The sequence below is a fragment of the Mauremys mutica genome, chromosome 2 (genome assembly GCF_020497125.1).
Source record: "Mauremys mutica isolate MM-2020 ecotype Southern chromosome 2, ASM2049712v1, whole genome shotgun sequence".
Taxonomy (NCBI): domain Eukaryota; kingdom Metazoa; phylum Chordata; order Testudines; family Geoemydidae; genus Mauremys; species Mauremys mutica.
Genome location: NC_059073.1, coordinates 246,407,556 through 246,428,737, shown reverse-complemented (window position 1 = coordinate 246,428,737; position 21,182 = coordinate 246,407,556). Strand labels below are relative to the sequence as shown.

The 21,182-nt window shown below is 39.0% G+C and overlaps 1 protein-coding gene across 4 annotated transcripts in view; it reads right to left on the bottom strand.

Annotated features, from left to right (window-relative positions):
* Window positions 1-11,040: 11,040 nt before the first annotated feature.
* COL28A1 (collagen type XXVIII alpha 1 chain) overlaps window positions 11,041-21,182 on the bottom strand; it is a 120,507-nt gene continuing 110,365 nt past the window's right edge. For all 4 annotated transcript variants that reach the window (XM_045006860.1, XM_045006862.1, XM_045006859.1 and 1 more), the window contains 3 exons: window positions 15,764-16,013; window positions 14,719-14,895; window positions 11,041-13,793 (listed from right to left, as the gene is read on the bottom strand). In XM_045006860.1, coding sequence (XP_044862795.1) covers window positions 14,723-14,895; window positions 15,764-16,013 — 423 coding nt within the window. In that variant the 3' untranslated portion in view covers window positions 11,041-13,793; window positions 14,719-14,722. The remainder of the gene's footprint in view (window positions 13,794-14,718; window positions 14,896-15,763; window positions 16,014-21,182) is intronic.

Here is a 21,182-nt window from a genome sequence, read left to right as displayed (position 1 = left end):
AGTCTATATATTCTAACATTCATAACTCTGGTTGGGAGCCATCTTTTTAACATGAATGGAGACATACAGTATTGGCAGAGTTCTTGTATCATTGTGGCACCCACTTCTTGCAAGTGCCCCTTTCTGGTCAGATGTGTCTGAGGTCTTTTAATAGTCCCAGCCCTGGCATCAGGCCATAACCGCCAGAGCTTCATCCCTAGAGGCAATGGTTTTGGCCCTTTGGTCTACCCTGGCCCCAGCCAGGCCACTGAGTAGTTTAGTTTCCCTTCTGGGGATTTCTCGCTGTCTGATTGTAGGCCAGTGGCCTATGGGGTGGGAGTGGGAGAGCCAGGATCACCCACTACTCCTGGTCCCAAGTCCAGGGACTCTAAGAATAGCAGTCTCTGCCACCATGTCCCTTTAACGACACTGCTTTCAATTCCCTGGTCCACTTCCTCACAGCCCCAGCCTTTGCCAAAGCTTCACCCTTACCTCAGGGTTCATCTAAGTTCAGGACCAGCAGCCAGCCAGGGGCTCTTCCTCACTGCCCTGGTCTCTGCCAGCACTGAGCTGTCTGTGGTGCTGCAGTCCCCTTTGACCAGCCAGGAGCACCAGATACACTCCTCTGGCTCCAGCAAGCAACTGACTATCTCTGGTTCCTGCAACTCCTTTAATATGGCCCCTTAGGCTGCTCAGTGCTGGCAGAGACCAGGGCATAGATAGATATATATACACCGAGAACATGAAACAATGGGTGTGTGTGTATATATGTGTGTGTGTGTGTGTGTGTATATGTATATATATAATGTGTATTTATATATATATCTATATCTATATATATATCTATCTATATATAGATAGATATATATCTTCCCACTGTATTTTCCACTGCATGCATCCAATGAAGTGGGCTGTAGCCCACGAAAGCTTATGCTCAAATAAATTTTAGTCTCTAAGGTGCCACAAGTATTCCTGTTCTTTTAGCAGTGTTACAGTTCAGGATAGGTCTAAGAAATAGTCTGGATCCAAGCTTTGTGTAGTCTTTACACACAGGAATAGTCCAACAGATACAGGATTGGGTGTTTATATTGTAAAAGAAGGGATAATGAATGGATAAAATGCAGCTTGAAATGTACCACCAATGTGAGTGGACAGATCCTCACCTGATGTAAAATAGAGTAACAGTTGGTAACCCCACTGATTTCAGAGTAGCTTAAGATCTTGGCCCTAGAGCTCTAAATTATAAATTTGTGTAAGGCAGGAACAGAATGGTATATCCTCCACAGGTAAATTCTGTGCCACCCTATATTCCACCTAAATTGTTAGGCCCTAGAGATGCCTCTAAAATGACATCAAGGCCTCCTCACACTGTTACCACACGCCCAGAATTCCATTGCTTCTTTCAGCAAAGCAGAAGGTTGAATGCTCATTTCAAAGATGCAGGAACTCAAGTTTGTATAATTAAAGATGATAGAAAAAGAATTGAATGTCCCTTTCCCTTCCACCTTCCCCAAGCTTCCTTTGTAGTTAGAGCTGGGCAAAGAATTATAAATATTTGTGATTATAGTTGAAAAGTGTCACAAGTTGTATTTGGGGCATTCAGGTGTTCTCATAATGTTAAACAGTAGTCAACATTTTCAAAAAGTCAAATAGTATATTCAAAAGTTGTGTTGGCTATGAATATTATTTTCCTACCTATGGATACCATCCCAGTTATATCTTAATGCGGAGTAGTCCAGCTGAAGTCCAGCTCTTAGTAGTAGCTCAATACCTGATAGCAAGTGTCTGCAGAATTAGACGTTTAAAATGATGAACTCTTTAGAGCATTATCATCTTTTGTTTGGCCCGGACACACTTAGTAACTAGTAGTTTTCTTTTGTCACAAGCCTACCTTTGATCCACTAAACTGGTCTCCCATCAAACCCCTTGGTCCTGGTGGACATGAATATCCTTGTTCTCCCTGAAAGATATGGAAATTAAATGTCATTATTATGTTCTGTAAGTCTTCTGCCCCCACCCCCACCAGGAATGATCATCACAGATTAAGCCAAAGATGTATATAATCCAGAGACTTTGGCAGCTCAGTGTAGGGCATAAGACACAGTAATAACTAATGTGTTTGGATCTAAAATTAGTGTATACTCAGCTTTTTATTAGACATAAATCATAACAGAGTGACTTCACCATTAATGAAAAATATTGGGTCTGATTATCATTTTGCTGATATAATTAGACAGGAATAGCCTCAGTAAAAATCAATATAGTGACACCAATGTAAGAGTGATGTAGGTCAGGCCAGAATCAGGACTCTAGACTCCACAAAGGCACGTGCAGTGTTGCAAACTCTCATGATTTTGTCATGTGTCTTGCAATAGTACTTTTTAAATGGTTCCCATAAATGTATAATTTTTGCCTTCAGTCTTTGAGTTTTACCCTGATCTGAAAGAGCCACCATCTCCCATTACTTGACTGAAGTCACAGGCTGCCTTTAGGAAAGATGGTGGCCCCTTATGGGACCATGCAAGGGCCAGACACGGGACAGGAAGATGTGGGAGGGCAGGGAATGGGACGGTGAGAACAGCAGGGGGGAGTGAGTTAGGGAATAGAACAGGAAACTGAGCCATGGAAATGTGGGGGTGAGGGGAGAAGTGGAAAGCAGACTGAGCAGTGTTGCAAGGCAATGTGGCAGTTGGGGAGAATGTGAGGGGTAGGAAACTAAGGAAAGAAGGACATACACGAGGTATGTGACCACAGGGAGTTTATGCAGGGACAACAGACTGAAGGAACATGCAAGTGGGACTGTTCTCTCTCTCCTGTCTAATTAGGGAAGGGGATAGAATGGCAGATCCACATAACCCAAAGCAAGGCAGAAGGTAAGCACAGTCCCCTGAGCATTGAGCAGGGGTCTGCATTTTTTGCATGTGGCTGAATTTTGACTGAGATGATCACACATAACTTGCGGCAGGTGGGTGGCCCTTCTAGAGAGTCATGTTTTAAGAAAGATAGGAGCATTACATCATCTAGTCTGACCTCTGGCCTAACACAGGCCATAGAACTTCACCTAGTAATTTCTGCATCAAGCCCGTAACTTCTGTTTGAGCTAGAGCATATCTTTATAAAGGGCTCTAGTCTTTCTTTAAAGACTTGAAGTGATGGAGAGTCCACCATGTCCCTCAATAGATTAGAAATAAGAAACAGATTTTTAACAGTCTGAATTTGTCTATTCTCAGCATCCAACCATTGGATCCAGTTATGCCTTTCTCTGCTAAATTAAAGAGCTGCCTTCACTTAGAAAACTCTTTGCCATGTAGGTGCTAGCAATGTTCAATAAGTAATGTAGATCCATAGCTAGAGAATACTTCTATTCAGTACTTAGAAGGCTTAAGGAGGTTTCAGAATTTTTTTTATTTTATTTTATTTTTTTGGCACCACTGTCCCCAGAAATTCTGAAATAGGACTGAACTTCTGACTTGTATCTAACTAAAAGGCTAAGGCTAAAGTGAAGTCAGTACAGTCTATTTTTCTGGCTTCAGTGCATTCCCGAGAAGAGAGGTATTTCATATTCTATCACATCTGTGTGATCATTACTATTTATTTATAATAATATGGTGGCACCTACCAGAAAATTGATATCAGGTTCACATTGTGACAGAATTATATAATTAATAATAACAATAGCTAATAATTCATTTGACACTGCACATATAGTACTTAACCAATGTGCTCTACAAGTACAGAGTATTATCGGATTCCAGCTCCCAAAGATTTTACAACCTAGTTACAAAGGGTAGTGGAAAGGGATATAATATACAAGCAGAGTGATGGCTTGTCAACACCATGTTAGTACTGTGATTTTGGGGGGTGGAAAGAGATGGAGAAGTAAAAGAGAAGTGGATTAAGTTTGAGATGTTTGTTAGGAGTGGTTTAGATAAATAGAAAAAAAGAGAGATTGGACACTCAAAGCAAAGAGGTAAGTGGGGGGATAAGGCAAGGAGAAGAAGGAGGGAAGAAAGGAGGGTAGGCAAAATAAGGCTGAGGTGCCTATTGGCTCTTTGCAGTCTCATCATAGGAAAGAAAATATAGAGTAAACTACGGAAAGTAGTCTGCTATCATCCATGTCTGACAACAGCTGCCGCAACTATAGCGCTGTCTGCTGCCAGTTGAGTTTCTTGACACTCAGGAGTTTCTTCCCTAAACCTAGATGGATAGGACACTGGAGCTCCCGACACAGAGCTCTCTCCCCTGCACTGTTCTGGCATGTGAGTAGCCCTGTCTGAGTCTTCTTTTCCCCCTCCCTTAACTAAGAACTGATTGGAACTGACGAACTCTGCCCATTTTGATTTTCTACCAGGACCACATGAAAGAATCTTTCTCCACCAAGATGCTCTACCACCTGTGCATCATTAGCTGAAGCAACTGCACAAACTTAATGCTGTCAAACCATATCATCTGTTCTGCTTGTCTTTAATGTTTGTAAACATCACTAGTCAAGATTAATCTTAAGTAGGGCTAAATCCTGAGAACTTTTAATGACAACTTCAAACATTTGGGTAAGTATTTTTGGAATATTTTTGCATGTCTCTGTACTTCTGGATTCTGGATGGAATTGGAAGCAGGAAGTGACAGAAGTCTTGAGAATGTTTATTCTTGCTTGGTTTGCAGACTGTCAAGGCTGAATCCCCACTCTGCCACTCCAAGTGCAGAAGGTGGGGGCCCACAAGAATTTTAAAAATCAATATTGGCCACTCCAGGCTTATATTAAACTCCCAAGGTTACAGCTTCTCACTGACCTTGGCTTGGTAAACGCTGCCACCATCCAAATGCAATCCCTGCCTTTAAACCCAGGAAAGAGCACTGGGGAATTCCTCCCTGTGGGGTATCCTCAAGCACGCGCGCGCACACACCCGGGGAAGAGCTGAGAAAGAAAACAAAGGAAATTAGCTGTTGCCACCAGCTAATTAAACAACATGTGCACAAACCTCTTAGGGACACAAATCCTGTTCTCAAAAAAGGTAAAATTTATTAAAAACAAAAAGAAAGGAAATACATCTGGAACTCAGGCTTTTTGCTTGATCTTAAAAGAAACAATTACAAAAATTAAGCATCAAGATAGCTCTCTTGAGGTTCAGCTTAAAGGTTACAAGCAAAACAAATGCATATGGGGTTAGCGCAGAGGAGATCCACAAGCCAAAATAAACCTAATCATGTCTATTTAAACATGCCCTGTCCAATAATTTCTTCTAGGTATGGAAGATGAATTTTCATACCTGGTTAAAGCCCTACACAGCATTCCTGCTTATAGCATTGCTTCTCCATGCAAGGCCACCCAGAGGATTCAGGGGGCCTGGGGCAAAGTGGGGGAGCTGCGGAGCTTGTACTCACCCAGCGGTGGTCCGGGTTTTCAGCAGCATTTCGGTGGCAGGGGGCCCTTCAGTTGCTCCACATCTTCGACAGCACTGAAGGGCCTCCCACTGCCGAAATGCCAGCCAAAGACCCAGACCAGACCGCTGCCGGGCCAGGGCTCACGGGGCATTTTGGCGGCGGGGGACCCTTCAGTTGCTCCACGTCTTCGGCAGCGCTGGAGGGCCCCCCGCCACCAAAGTCCCGGACCGCCGCCAGGCCAGGGCTCACAGGGCCCCTGCGGGGCCCGGGGCAAATTGCCCCACTTGTCTCCCACCCCGAGTGGCCTAGGCTCCATGTCTCTTTCTCCAGAGAACAACAGACACAGACAAAGGGAAGTTTTTTTCCCCCATTTTAAAAAGTTCTAGCCTTCCCATTGGCTCTTTTGGTCAGGTGCCCACTCCTTTTCCTTTACCTGGGGAACTCGGCTAACCCTTTACAAGTAAAGCAAACAGAGAACAGCCACCAAGAGGGACTTTATATCTAACTGGCTGGCTGGGTGTTCATAAAAGGGAGCCCCCAGACACACACACACACATACACAGCACTTCATTTATCACATGGGCTTTTCCTCCTCCTTTGCTGAAATCACTGTTAGCTAGTCAGCTAACTAATTAACCAACCATTCAGTTAAATATAGAGAGTTTTTAAAAAAAGCTATTAAAGAAAAATACAAAACTGAGAACAACAAACTGTAAATGACTCTTTCCCCCATCATCACATTCAAATAAGAGGAGAATTGGTAAATCAGACTGGTTGAGACAATTTAACTAAAACAGTTTGACTAAAATCAAATAACATTCCAAGTATAAAATTAAAAGACATTAGTTTTCCCTCCCAATATCCCCTTTCTATAATTAACACTGCCAGAGCTTCCCTGTTGAAGAGTTAATGCTTCAGAGTTAGGGAAAACAGCTGGTTTTCTGCCACTGGGACTTAGCTTTTCCCAACCCACACCTGGCCTTTTGCAAAGCAGCTGCCCTGGCTACTTACCCTCATGAGTCTGAGTCCAGCATACAAGAACCTATTGAGCTACCACAGCCAATTCCAGAAACTTCTGAGTATGGAGAGCTATTTGTGAATCTGCCTAGCAACAAGGACCTGACCCAACTCATTCCTACCTCTTCCCTGCACCCAACCGCAAATCTCTTCAAGAGATATCTCCCTATTCTCCCTAGGCAGATGAGTTACAGAAGGAGTCTGGACTAATTATACCAGTTATCAACAATCATTTTATTTTGATGTTGTTAATATGTTTTACTGTTTAGTAATTGGAAGTTCTTGTGTTATGGGAAGGAGTAAACAACACTTCCTTATTTACTTTCTCCATGCCAGTCATGATTTCATAGACCTCTATCATATCCCCCTCTTAGTCGTCTCTTCTCCAATCTGAAAAGTCCCAATCCTATTAATCTCTCCTGATATGAAAGCTGTTCCATACCCCTAATAATTTTTATTGCCCTTTTCTGTACATTTTCCAATTTCAATATATCTTTTTTGAGATGAGGTGACCACATCTTCATGCAGTATTCAAGACGTGGGCATACCATGGATTTATATAAAGGCAACATATGTATTGTCTTATCTATCCCTTTCCTAATGATTCCCAACATTCTGTTTGCTTTTTTGACTGCCACTGCACACTGAGTGAATGTTTTCAGAGGATTATGCACAATGACTCCAAGATCTCTTTCTTGAGTGGTAACAGCTAATTTAGAACCCATCATTTTATATGTATAATTGGGATTATGCTTTCCAATGTGCATTGCTTTGCATTTATCAACGTGGAATTTCATCTGCCATTTTGTTGCCCAGTCACCCAGTGTTGTGGGGTCCCTTTGTAACTCTTTGCAGTCTGCTTTAAACGTAACAATCATGAGTCGTTTTGTATCATCGGCAAATTTTGCCACCTCACCTTTTTCCAGATCATTATGAATATGTTGAACAGTACTGGCCCCAGTGCAGACCCCTGGCGGACACCACTATTTACCCCTCTCCCTTCTGAAAACTGATCATTTATTCCTACCCTTTGTTTCCTATCTTTTAACTAGGGCTGTTGATTAATTGCAGTCAACTCACCCAATTAACTCAAAAAAATTAACGGTGATTTAAAAAAAAATAATGATTAATTACACTGTTAAACAATAGAATACCAATTGAAATGTATTAAATATTTTTGGATGTTTTCCTTCATTTTCAAATATATTCATTTCTATTACAACACAGAATACAAAGTGTACAGTGCTCATTTTATATTATTTTTATTACAAATATTTTGCACAGTAAAAATGATAAAAGACAGTATTTTTCAAGTCACTTCATACAAGTACTGTAATGCAATCTCTTTATCATGAAAGTGTAACTTACAAATGTAGATTTTTTTGTTACATAATTACACTAAAAAAGTGTAATTACACAAGTCCACTAAGTCCTACTTCTTGTTCAGCCAACCACTAAGACAAAAAAAGCTTGTTTACATTGATGGGAGATACTGCTGCCTGCTTCTTATTTACAGTGTCACCTGAAAGTGAGAACAGGCGTTCGCATGGCACTTTTGTAGTCGGTGTTGCAAGGCATTTATGTGCCAGATATGCTAAACATTTGTATGCTCCTTCATGCTTCAGCCACCATTCCAGAGGACGCGCTTCCAAGCTGATGATGCTCATTAAAAAAATAATGAATTAATTACATTTGTGACTGAACTCCTTATGGGATCCTTGTATGTCTCCTGCTCTGTTTTACCTGCATTCTGCTATATATTTCATATTTTATAGAAGTCTCTGATGATGACCCAGCACATGTTCGTTTTAAGAACACTTTCACTGCAGATTTGTCAAAACATAAAGAAGGTACCAATGTGAGATTTCTAAAAATAGCTACAGCACTTGACCCGAGGTTTAAGAATCTGAAGTATCATCCAAAACCTCAGAGGGACGAGGTATGGAGCATGCTTTCAGAACACTTAAAAGAGCAACCCTCCAATGCGGAAACTACAGAACCCGAACAACCAAAAAAGTCAGATGCTGGTGGCATCTGACTCTGATGATGAACATGAACGTGCATTGGTCTGCTTTGCTTTTGATCATTATTAAGAGTAACCCGTCATCATCATGGACGCATGTCCTCTGGAATGGTGGTTGAAGCATGAAGGGGCATAGAATCATTAGAACTGGAAGGAACCTCGAGAGATCATCTAGTCTAGTGCCCTACGGTCAAGGCAGGACTAAGTATTACATTAATCTTTAGTGCATATGTCACGTAAATATCTTGCGACGTCAGCTATAACAGTGCCATGCAAATGCTTGTTCTCACTTTTAGGTGACATTGTAAACAAGAAATGGGCAGCATTATCTCTTGCAAATTGTAACCAATTGTCTGAGCAATTGGCTGAAGTAGGTCTGAGTGGACTTTTAGGCTCCAAAGTTTTATATTGTTTTATTTTTTGAATGCAGTTATTTTTTGTATATAATTCTACATTTATAAGTCTACTTTTGTGATAAAGAGATTCCACTACAGTACTTGTATTAGGAGAAATGAAATATACTATTTCTTGTTTTTTTACAGTGCAAATATTTGTAATAAAAAATAAATATAAAGTGAGCACTGTACACTTTATATTCTGTTGTAATTGAAATCAATATATTTGAAAATGTAGAACACATCCAAAAATATTTAAATAAATGGTATTCTATTATTGATTAATTTTTTTAATCACTTGACAGCCCTACTCTTAACTAGTTATTGATCCATGAGAGGACCTTCCCCCTTATTCCACCATGGCAGCTTACTTTGCTTAAGAGCCTTTGGTGAAGGACCTTGTCAAAGGCTTTCTGAAAATCTAAGTACACTATATCCACTGGATCCTCCTGGTGCACATGCTTGTTGAACCCCTCAAAGAATTCTAATATATTGAGGCATGATTTCCCTTTACAAAAACTATGTTGACTCTTCCCCAACAAATCGTGTTCATCTAGGTGTCTGATAATTCTGTTCTTTACTATAGTTTCAACCAGTTTGCCTGGTACTGAAGTTAGGCTTCCCAGCCTGTAATTGCTGGGATCACCTCTGGAACTACCGGTATTTTTGAAAATTGGCATCACATTAGCTATCCTCCAGTCACCTGGTACAGAAGCTGATTTAAATGATAGGTTACATGCCACAGTTATTAGTTCTGCAATTTCACATTTGAGTTCCTTCAACTCTTGTGTGAATATCATCTGGTCCTGGTGATTTATTGCTTTTTAATTTATCTATTTGTTCCACAACCTCCTCTAATGACACCTCAATCTGGGACAGTTCCTCAGATTTGTCACCTAAAAAGAATGGCTCAGGTTTGGGAATCTCCCTCACATTCTCAGCTGTGAAGACCGATGCAAATAATTCATTTAGTTTCTCCACAGTGGCCTTATCTTCCTTGAGTGCTCCTTTAGCATCTCGATCATCCAGTGGCCCCACTAGTTGTTTAGCAGGCTTCCTGTTTCTGATGTACCTAAAACTTTTTTTGCTGTAACTTTTTAAGTCTTTCGCTAGTTGTTCAAATTCTCTTTTTAGTGGCTCCTATATGAGATGTATTTGGTTGGTTTCTGTTCCAGGTCTGTGATGGTTGGCACACATAAGGAGTGTCACCTAGTGGTCAGGGAGTTAGGCCCTTCAAAACACAGAGGAGGTAGGGAGCCCATGCTCTGGCCCAGGTCCCTGTGAGGGCTACCAGAAATCTAGCACTCAGAAGCGCCCTAAGGCTGCTTTCCCTGGGCCATCCTGCTATTGTCCATAGTTCACAGTCTATCACAGGAGGCTGTGAAGGAGGTCACTGCTTGGCACCTCCTCATGGCCAGGCATGGCATGGCTGTTCTGAGGGAAGCGGCTGCCTCCTCCTGTGACTTGGCCCTTTGGCCAGGTCAGTTCCAAGTCTCTCCCCTTCTGGGCTAGCCATAAACAAAACAAGAGGAATTAACACAAGGGAAGTGAGTTAGTGTGCAAAAGGGGGAAATGCCTCCCTTTCCAGGTACAACGGAAGCAGATCCTCCCTTCCCTCATGGAGGGCCCTTCAGTTCCTGGGAGAGATCCTGGCTTCCCTCAGCCCTTTCCTCAGGATCTGCAGAGTAAGGGTCCTTTCTCTTCCCTGGCCTGCCCACAAGTGAGTTGTTCTGCTTCCTTTTAACTTCCCCTCCAGTCTGTTTCTCTCTTGCAGGTATGGGGGCGGGCAGGGCTGGCTGAGTCCAGAGCAGCTCCTTAACCCCTTGTTGCCCTGTAAGGGGTTTGTATACCCCACTACATTGGACAATATGAATTGCAGACACCATGGAGATTCAAATAGTCAGAGTATGGAAAATCAGGTTTTACTTGTACTTTTAGAATGTGTTTGGAAGTGTAAAACACACCAATTCAAATTCTGCTTCATGTCATGAAATGACATTGGTCCACCTCCTAAACCTGCATGATTTAAAGTCTCTGTCCAAGAGCAGTTTCAGAGATGTTGTGGTTAAGAATAAGTTTCATTAGTAGAAAGTGGGAAAGACAAAATGTCACCTGGCCACCTTGTGCTTGGATCTAGTCAGTGTTATTTGTCCATGACTTTTATAAGCAAAAAATATTACACAGAAATTAGAAAAAGCAATCAATCTCAAGGTATGTGACAATAAAACCAGTTTAGTGTGTATTTGTAAATTTTATTTGGCAGTAAAACACCCTAGTTGATATTTATCATTCTAGAATTTTTCTGAATGATGATACTTAAAAGTTAGAATATGTAACAACAGCAGTAAAATGGTATCTGATTACCTGTACTGCAAAAAAACTGGTCTTCAAAAAGTAGAACATAGTGTAAGATACAAATGATAAATAGTAGTGTTCTGTATTTGGCAACAAGGTAGAATACGTATGTATATGATTCACTGTAGACCTAGTATCCATTTGTTTTCTGACAAAAATTTTAATGTTATAATAGATTTGCTCTAAAATTGTTGGCTAATTGACAATCATATTTAAAACTAAATTGTAAGAAGTACTTGACTTTTTTTTCCAGTATTTCTACAAAGACTTATTTGGAAGGGGACGGTAAGTGTCTTCCTCATTAGCAGAAAATATTTATTTCTATTTCTCCAATTATACTTTGCCAGAGGTCTCTTCCAGTCTGAAATATACTCCATTATGAAATATAAATGTGGACTTATATAACAATGTATGAAGTATTATCCACATTATATAATGTAGGCAACATATTAGCATTTAGGTTTCAGTTTAATGAGAATCAGGATTTTAAAACATCACAGATACATTTTAATACATCAGAGTAGTAACAGTTCATTGGTTTTGTGATGTGAACACTAGTCGACTTGAAATTACCAAAATATAACTTATTTTTAATAACATTCATAACATATGTGAAAGAGCCTGGGAGAGCCTGTTTCATGTGAAGCAGACAAGATGCTGCCCACTTGGTGTTTTTCAGAATGTAAAATAAAAGGCGGTTTGCTTAAAATAGAGCTTGTGTGAGCATTGCTTTGTTTTCACACAAATCTCTAAAGCAATATCTGAACGGGCTGGGTTCCATGTGCATACCATTGTGGCAGTGACTGAAGCGTCCTTAGTGTCTCTTCCACCTGATCTGTATCTGAATTGCTAGTCTTTGCCTTGCTCTATAGAATTCCCATCCAGTAGAGAGAGTTTCTTGTCCTTTGTCTTTATTCTTGCTATGAGAGACTTTGTAAAAAAAATTTATAGTTGCCCCATCTGGTGGTACTTGAGGAGATTACATGTAAAATAAAGAGTTCTGTCTTGAATTATTAGAATGAATGTGTAATTGTGCCCTGCTAAGAGTGGTCACTGACGTATCCTGTGGTGAGCCAGTAAAATCTTAGGTCCCACAAGAGTTTTTCCATATAATTCGCAGTGCATCTGTTGCTATGGCCAAAAGAACAGCAGATTTTCGGTGGCCTTGTTAATAAATTTCAGTATATTTTGAAATAAGAAGTGAAGAGGATTTACCTTTTTTTTTTATTGTGAAAGAAAATAGTATTTGAGCTTTTAACAGCTTGATTTTGTTCTAAATCTTTGAACCCCTGGTATTTAAGCAAGCAACACTGTAAAGCTCAATGTTTCCCTGGAACTCTCCTCGTTTTTGACTTTTGCATTCTAACCAGACACTAAATCCCTAATTTTTCAGGCTGAAGTCATCATTAGCTAATATTAGTTCTATACATACAGGCCAATATTTTGAGAAGTGACTAGTGATTTGGGCTGCCTCCTTTTGGATATCCAACTTGAAACATGTTACCAGGGACGCGTTTTCAGAAATGGGTGAGCACCCTTTCTCTGAAAATTATGCCTTGTTTTAGGTGTCTCAGGTTGGGCACACAAAATCACTAGTCCTTTGGAAAAATCACACACTCCAGCATTTCTTTCAGTGATGTCCTTAAGAGTTAAGTAAGAGGAACTTAAAACTGTGTAAGCAGCTATTTTATCTTCCATCTAATCATAATGATCATAATGTAAAAGATTGGCATGAGCGCCTAATGCCAGGCATAAGTATTGTATTTCCAAACAAATAACAATGCAAGACTACTTTATACTAATTTAATCAGAAGCTCTTCAGTTTTAGCTTATACAGTGCCTTCAGGTACGGTTGGGTCTGAAAGGAAAAAGTAGTATAATACAAATAAAGATTTCTGTACATCTTTCAGTGCTTTTCCCTTTTAATTGCAACATAATTTATTTTATTTAACTGTAGTGTATATGGTTTTTTGTTTCATTCTATTATACAGGGGCCCTGAGAAATCAAAATATGTTGAATAGCCTAAAAGTTGAAGACTCTCATAGCTTTTACCATAACTATATAATAAAAGGAATTGACAGGGCTTACCTTTCTAACTGACAAAATTATTCTAGTGTTAAATCCAAACCTGCTTCAACAGAAGAAAACACTAATTCACTTATATCCATGGTATTTAAATCCCCAAGGGGATACTCATAAATGGCAAATTTTCATTTCCTGCTTTAAGTGCTGTAACAAGAGAAACAATTTCAGGCACCACTCATTTCTGTTTAAAACTGTAGCATATTATATTTTTCAAATAGATTGAAGCCTTTATTGTTAATTGCTGAGTATTAAAATGTTTGACATCTTAATCCTAAAATTGGAATGATGTGTGTCATATACAGTACTATATTAAAACAACAAAGTTGGAGGGAAAAGATATATTCCTTTGTATGCATCATAACTGTGGTGATCTAGATAACATATGCTATACATGAGTATATCTACACTCTAGTTATTGTGAATGTCATATTGTGACAAGCACTAAAAGGTACGCTAGTAGTGTTCATATTGGCACATCATTTTGGATTCTTCTCCCGTGTTCATTCCTGTACACACGCCAGAAACATTCAGCTTCACCAATCCCAACTGAAAGTTTCTAGAAGGAAATAAAAATTAATTTGATTATTATAGAGCTTTGAGGAATGCAATTGCTGCAGTTTAAAGTCACCTTTTTAAACAAAAGATCAAATGCAATATATTTTCTGTGATTTAGATGAGTAGAAACTTTCCTAGACACACAAGCAAAAATAAGGAAGCTGATTCTGATACCAGAGATAATGGTTCAGATGTTGCTGGGTTAGATTCTATATCACCTAATTAATATTATGTATCCACAGCTCTGGTTGTTTAACTGTAAACACTTTTGCCACTTACAGCAAAACCTTAATTTTTAAAAAAATGTGTTGGTCATAAAGGAGATATCTAAAACATCAATCTATATAGAGGTAGGTATTAGAGAGAGAGCTATAGCTATGAGATAATGCAATATTTTTTCTTTGGAAGTTTCAGACTATAGGCTAGGATAACCAGGTGTTCCAATTTTATAAGGACAGTCCTGATTTTTGTGTCTTTTTCTTATATAGGCTGCTATTACCCCCCACCCCCGTCTTGATTTTTCACATTTGCTGTCTGGTCATCCTACTATAGGCAGTCCAATATTCCCACATGCCCCCAAGTAAATTATGTAACATCACTGAGCCTCCATTTCCCATCAGTCAAATGGTGATAATAATGCTTACCGACCTGTTGTAAAGCGCTTTAAGATTTATGGATGAAAAATGCTACCTAAGGACTAGGAATTATATCTCTTTGTCCAGGGAGGCACATGTTAAACAATATCTGGGAAATATTCCATATGGCAACAAAACAACATAATTAGTGTAGTACTTCTATAAATCAGGTTTTGCATCCCTTTAGACAGCTATACTTGGGAGACCACTTGAAGAGTTGAATACCTCTGGTCCCTGCGTTCAATATGCTGCACAATTAAATTTGTAAGGATGTGCATAGATGTGACTTACTTGTTCATCCATGAATACAGGTTTTCTGACATTCTTTTTCTGTATCAAACCTATTTCTGGTGCCATTACAACCTCCATACCAAAATCGGGCACAAGAATTGGCATCCTTGTCATAATACCACTTCACCAGATAATCTCGACAGTCTCCTGGTTTCATAGGCTCCAAGCATCTAGGATCTGAAAACACATCAAGTTAAGTTAGCTGGGGTTTTTCTTCATTATTGTGTTAAATTGAACTTTATAAAAGAACTTTCTTCAGTAAATAAAACCCATCTCCTGTTCCACCCACTTGATCTCTTGGGTTCATATACAGTCCTCAATCAAATTCCCATTGACATCAGTGGAAGGTATGTGAATGGACTGAAAGATATATGGACTAGTGGCTCAGTTTTCAAATTTGGGTGCTTAAATCCCTATTTTGGAACCTAAATCAGTGTTGAGGTGCCAGAATTGGGTTCTTATTCTAGAAAATGTCATTGCCAAGCAATAGCAACCAGTAGGATAAAAATAATTAGTGGTTTGCAAATATTTAACTCCCAATTTATAGATGCTTTATTTTGTCCCCGATATAATCTGGTGAATTTAGTGTCTAGCAAATATTAAGGTTTGTTAACACTCCCTAGACTAAAAAATAGTGGAGGCAAGTCTCCTGAAATATTGTGAATGCCATTCGTCCTTGACTAGAAATATCTGCTACATCTCCAGGCCTCAGGCTCGCTTGAGCAGTTTGCTAATTGTTCTCAGTTGTGTATCAAGCTATTACATTTTTTCTCTTTCTAGGCTAAATGATTTGAACTCAAGTCCCCAAGCATGAAAACGACTTGTTCACTCTGCCTCCTTATACTCTCTGCATTTGCCACCATAACAAATTTAAAATAGCTTGTATTCAAAGTGTTGTGAAAAGTAGTCAGCATTTAGGAGGAAAAGAATGAAGTCCTTAAAAAAACCCAAACAAACACCTACTGTAAAACAAAAACCAACAGTAACAAGACAAGAACGAGATCTTTGTTCTTTCCAAATTCTAGCAGCAACATTTGCTCCTTACCTTTTCTAGTTGCCATTACTTGAGGCTGCAAAACTGTTGAAGGCCATTCTACATCTGTGATTGTACCAAATGGCAGAGGAATATCTGGACGAGGAGCTCTAGTTTCCAAGTCATCAGGTCTGCCATCAAGAGAAGAGGTCACTGGTTGTGTGTGACTATCAGGAATGTTCCATTGAAAAGGTGTTCTAGCAGTATAATCCAGTGAGGAAGACAACAGCTCTGTCTCTCTGTCAGTCTCTGGAGGGCTCAGCTGCAAAAGGATTCAAAGTTTTACATTAATGGTAAAATTCTACTTGACTTGCATACCAAGAGAAAAATTGAGATGATATAGGAGGCTAATAGTATTTTCTCATGCGCTATTTATCTGTACTGGTCGGCAAGTTCATGCCTATCTAATGAATTGTGAACCTCCACATCTCTCTGTTGCTATTTTTACTAAATACGTTTTTAGAACTTCTTGAGTGCTGATGGACTGAGAAGGCAGTATAGTGCTTTCCACTTAATTCAGTCACAGGCTATGTCAAACCTAATTCTAGTTAATCAATGCCGCAGGAACCTTTTTGTTGGCAAAGTAAATAAAGTCAGGGATATGAGGGGCCAAAGGGCAAAATGAATCTGTGAAATGCTTCATAATTTCTAGTATGTAGTCCAAGGGATTATGTGACATTTTAGATCCTGAATCTAGGCAGTGAGATGGATGGCACCCTATTTGCTGCATGGGGATATGCATGCATTCTGCCTCTTCAGAAATGCTTTTAGGAAGTAAGAAAGTAGCCCCTAAGAGACTGCTAGAGCAGAAGGCGATAAACATTTAAATTGTGCAGACCATATCTTAATACACAGATTGGCTTGTGGACATTTCTCCTCTCATTCACGGTCACGTGGGATCATCTCATCTCCCTGCTGCTGATAGTCAGGATTTTGAATGGTTAACAGGATCATATTAAGAAGTAATACAGATGATCAAATATCAGAATTTGAAAAGAAATCTACAATTGATAGTGAATTGTTCATTAGGGAAATAGAAATATGTAGATTTTTTTGGACAAAATAACCCCTCTTCCTAAAACCTGTAAAGCTCTGCAGATCATTAACCTAACCCCAAATTTTAAAAATGACTCCAAGGTTTAGAAACAATGGAATTACAGATCACAGAATGGAGAGCATTCTCTGAATTATCTGAACTCCAAATCTATAAATAATGCATTGCTTTTGATTTATGAAACTATATACATGCTCTTTTAAAAGAAATAATATTACAGACTTCAGCACTTCAAACAGCAACTTAAAGAATGTCGTGTTATAGATTAATGTGAAATAATATTGGATACCGGTGAGCTGATTTGTCATTCTTATAACTGGACACTGTGTTCTGCAGCCCCCTGTTTACAAGCAACCAGAATCCAGGGCCAGTCCAGGAAAAATCCTGCTCATTGTGACTCAATAGCTGTAACAGTGGGAAATATTTAAGCATGCGGACACAGTCCAAAGAAGCCTCCTCAGGCTGCAAACTTTTATTTGTGTTTCAGCTCAAGCTCTTTAAATGGCCATATTTATTTTGATGGGAGTTAGGAGCTGTAAAGATTTAGCTATTGATATGATCATCCAAATCCACATTAATGAGCACCTGGTCATTTAGAGGTAAAAATAATTAACAATAAATCACATGTAGTACGTGATCCCATAAACAGCCAATTTACTAATGAGCTCAACACGGTGCTTCCAACTATTTTGCCTACATAAGGCCAAATTCTGCCCTCAGTTTCACCCATGCAACACTAGGTGTAACTAGAGGCATGATTTGCCCAGAGACTAAAGCAAAAACAGCATATGTATGTTATTCCGCTATTCGTCTAAATCAGGGATCGGCAACCTTTGGCCCGTGGCCCCTCAGGGAAATCTTTTAAGTGTTGACAAGCCCTCAGATTTACTCATGACAGAGGGGTTGCCAGGCCAAATTTGCCACTCTAGACCACTGCCCATAAATCTGCTGCCCTAGGTAAGTGCCTAGATTGCCTATAGGTAGAGCAGCCTCTGCTCCAAACCCATATTGTGTGTGATCCAGTGCACAAGGCTGGGCCTCAACACAGTGAAGAGACCAGACCATTAAAAACTGTTGTTCAGTTTTAAAAAAATTATTAACTTTTTAAAAAAAACTAGGGCTGTCGATTAAATGCAGTTAACTCACACAATTAACTCAAAAATTAATCGCGATTTAAAAAATTAATTGTGATTAATCACGGTTTTAATCACATTGTTAAACAATAGAATACAAACTGAAATTTATTAAATATTTTGGATGTTTTTCTACACTTTCAAATATATTGATTTCAATTACAACACAGAATACAAAGTGTACACGTCTCACTTTATATTATGTTTATTACAAATATTTACACTGTAAAAATGATAAACAAAAGAAACAGTATTTTTCAATTCACCTCATACAAGTACTGTAGTGCAATCTCTTTATTGTGAAAGTGCAACTTACAATTTTTTTTGTTACATAACTGCACTCAAAAACAAAACAATGCAGAACTTTAGAGCCTACAAGTCCACTCAGTCCTACTTCTTATTTAACCAATCGCTAAGACAAACAAGTTTGTTTATAGTTACGTGAGATAATGCTGCCCACTTCTTATTTAAAATCTCATCATAGAGTGAGAACAAGCATTCACATAGGACTTTTGTAGCTGGCATTGAAGGTATTTATGTGCCAGATATGCTAAACATTCATATGCTCCTTCAGGCTTCGGCCACTGTTCCAGAGGACATGCTTCCATGCAGATGATGCTAGTTAAAAAAATAATGTGTTAATTAAATTTGTGACTGAACTCCTTGGGGGAGAACTGTATGACTCCCACTCTGTTTTACCTGTATTCTGCCATATATTTCATGTTATAGCAGTCTCAGATGATCACTCAGCACATGTTCATTTTAAGAACATTTTCACTGCAGATTTCACAAAACACAAAGAAGGTACCAATGTGAGATTTCTAAAGATAGCTACAGCACTTGACCCAAGGTTTAAGAATCTGAGGTGCCTTCCAAAATCTGAGAGGGACGAGGTATGGAGCAAGCTTTCAGAAGTCTTAAAAGAGCAACACTCCAATGTGGAAACTATAGAACCCGAACCACCAAAAAAGAAAATCAACCTTTTGCTGTGGCATCTGACTCAGATGATGCAAATGAACAGGCATCAGTCCGCACTGCTTTGGATTGTTATTGAGCAGGATTCAGGATCATCAGCATGGACACATGTCCTCTGGAATGGTGGTTGAAGCATGAAGAGACATATGAATCTTTACTGCATATGGCATATAAATATCTTGCAACATCAGCTACAACAGTGCCATGAGAACACCTGTTCTCAGTTTCAGGTGACATTGTGAACAAGAAGTGGGCAGCATTATCTCCTGCAAATGTAAACAAACTTGTTTGTCTGAGCGATTGGCCTAACAAGAAATAGGACTGAATGGACTTGTAGGCTATAAAGTTTTACATTGTTTTATTTTTGAATGCAGTTATATTTTTGTACATAATTCTACATTTGTAAATTCAACTTTCATGACAAGGAGATTGCACTATAGTACTTGTATTAGTTGAATTGAAAAATACTATTTCTTTTGTTTTTTACAGTGCAAATATTTGTAATAAAAAATAAACATAGTGAGAACTGTACACTTCGTATTCTGTTATAATTGAAATCAATATATTTAAAAATGTAGAAAACATCCAAAATATTTAAAATAAATGGTATTCTATTATTGTTTAACAGTGCGATTAATCGCGCAATTAATTTTTTTAATTGCTTGACAGCCCCTCCCCACCCAAAAAAACTTTTCTGCTATTGGGTAACATATCGTTGGTTTGAACAGATATTCCTTAGAATGGAAAATATCACTAGAATTTGTAATATTTTAACTGTTAAAATAGTTTTACAAAAAACAACCCTGTACCCACTCTTGGATGTCCATAATAGATGCAGAAAGAAAGGAAGAGCCAGCAACACTTGAAAATTGAGTGATCTGGTATCAACTGAAAATATCCTATAGGATATTATAGAGACTAGGTGGGTAAGGTAATATCGCTTAATGGACCAACCTCTGTTGGTGAGAGAAACAAGCTTTCAAGTCACACAGAGCTCTTCTTCAGGCCTGGGAAAGGTAATCCCAGCATCACAGCAAAATGCAAGGTAGAATAGGTTGTTTAGCATAAGTAGTTGGCACATATTGTAAGGGACCATTCAAGGTAGAGTAGCCCATTAACACCTCTGCAGTCATAGGGCAAAAAGACAGGGTTGATGGGTACAGATTATTGTAATAAACCTTAAATCAAGTGTTCAGTGCATTGGATGAGGTCCACCACATGTTGTGATAGGCATGTGTAGGACCCATATATCTTGAAAGGTGTGTTGTGGGGAGTGATGGTCATTGTAGCAGTGGATATATGTCTGCAGGTTTTGCATCTGTTGCTCTGGCAGGCTCTGGTGCCACTTTGAATTGATGTATCCTGATCTGTGGGGAACTTGCTTCTGATGATGAGCTTGGAGAGGTTGGAAGGTTGTTTGAAGGCCTGAAGTGGGGGTTCAGCAAAGATTTCTTTCAGAATGGGGGCCCCATCAAGTATGGGTTGTTTGATACTCTGTATGGTTCCAGTATGGGATGGTAGGTGAAAATTAAGTGGGTGGGTCTGAGTGGGGTTTATTTCTGTCTTGAAGCAGGTTCTCTTGGGGTATTTGGGTGGGCTGTTCCATGATGCAATCCACTTCTCAGTGGAGTGTCCTTGTTTGGAGAAGGTGGCTTTAAGTGTGTTAAGATGTTTATCCTGGAATTATTCCTCAGAGATTACAGAATCTAATTTTCAACATGTGGGATTTCATTCTAATTGCACAAAACTGTGCCTTCACAACATGTTTGCACAGGCAATTACCATATTTTCCACATAAAAATGTCTTCTATTGCATAATTAGGCATGTAAACTGGGTGCATACTCACCTGCAGGGGTAAAAATAGAGGCCAAATTGAAGCCCCTTTAAAATGTTGCTTTCAGAGTGAATTTCTTGTTCTGTACATTCATAGCAGTCATGTGCACTTTGCTACATATATTTTATTTTCTTACATATTTCCTAGTAGTACTTTTCCATGTAAGAAATTGTTCTAGTTGCATTCACAAAGGGGTGGTGATTTGTACAATTGTGAATGCAAGGAGAGGTACCCACAAAGCTCACTTTAAGATGTGTCCATACTATGAAAAGTTTGAAAACCCTTGGCATAATATATATTTTACAGATCTCCATTTGATTCTAAAACTCTCACATCTACTTCTTTAAAAACCAGCAGTTTACCAAATAATTAGCAATTAAATTCCAGATCTCACTTTAAATATCCTTTGTCCAGATCTTGCTTCTGTCTATTGA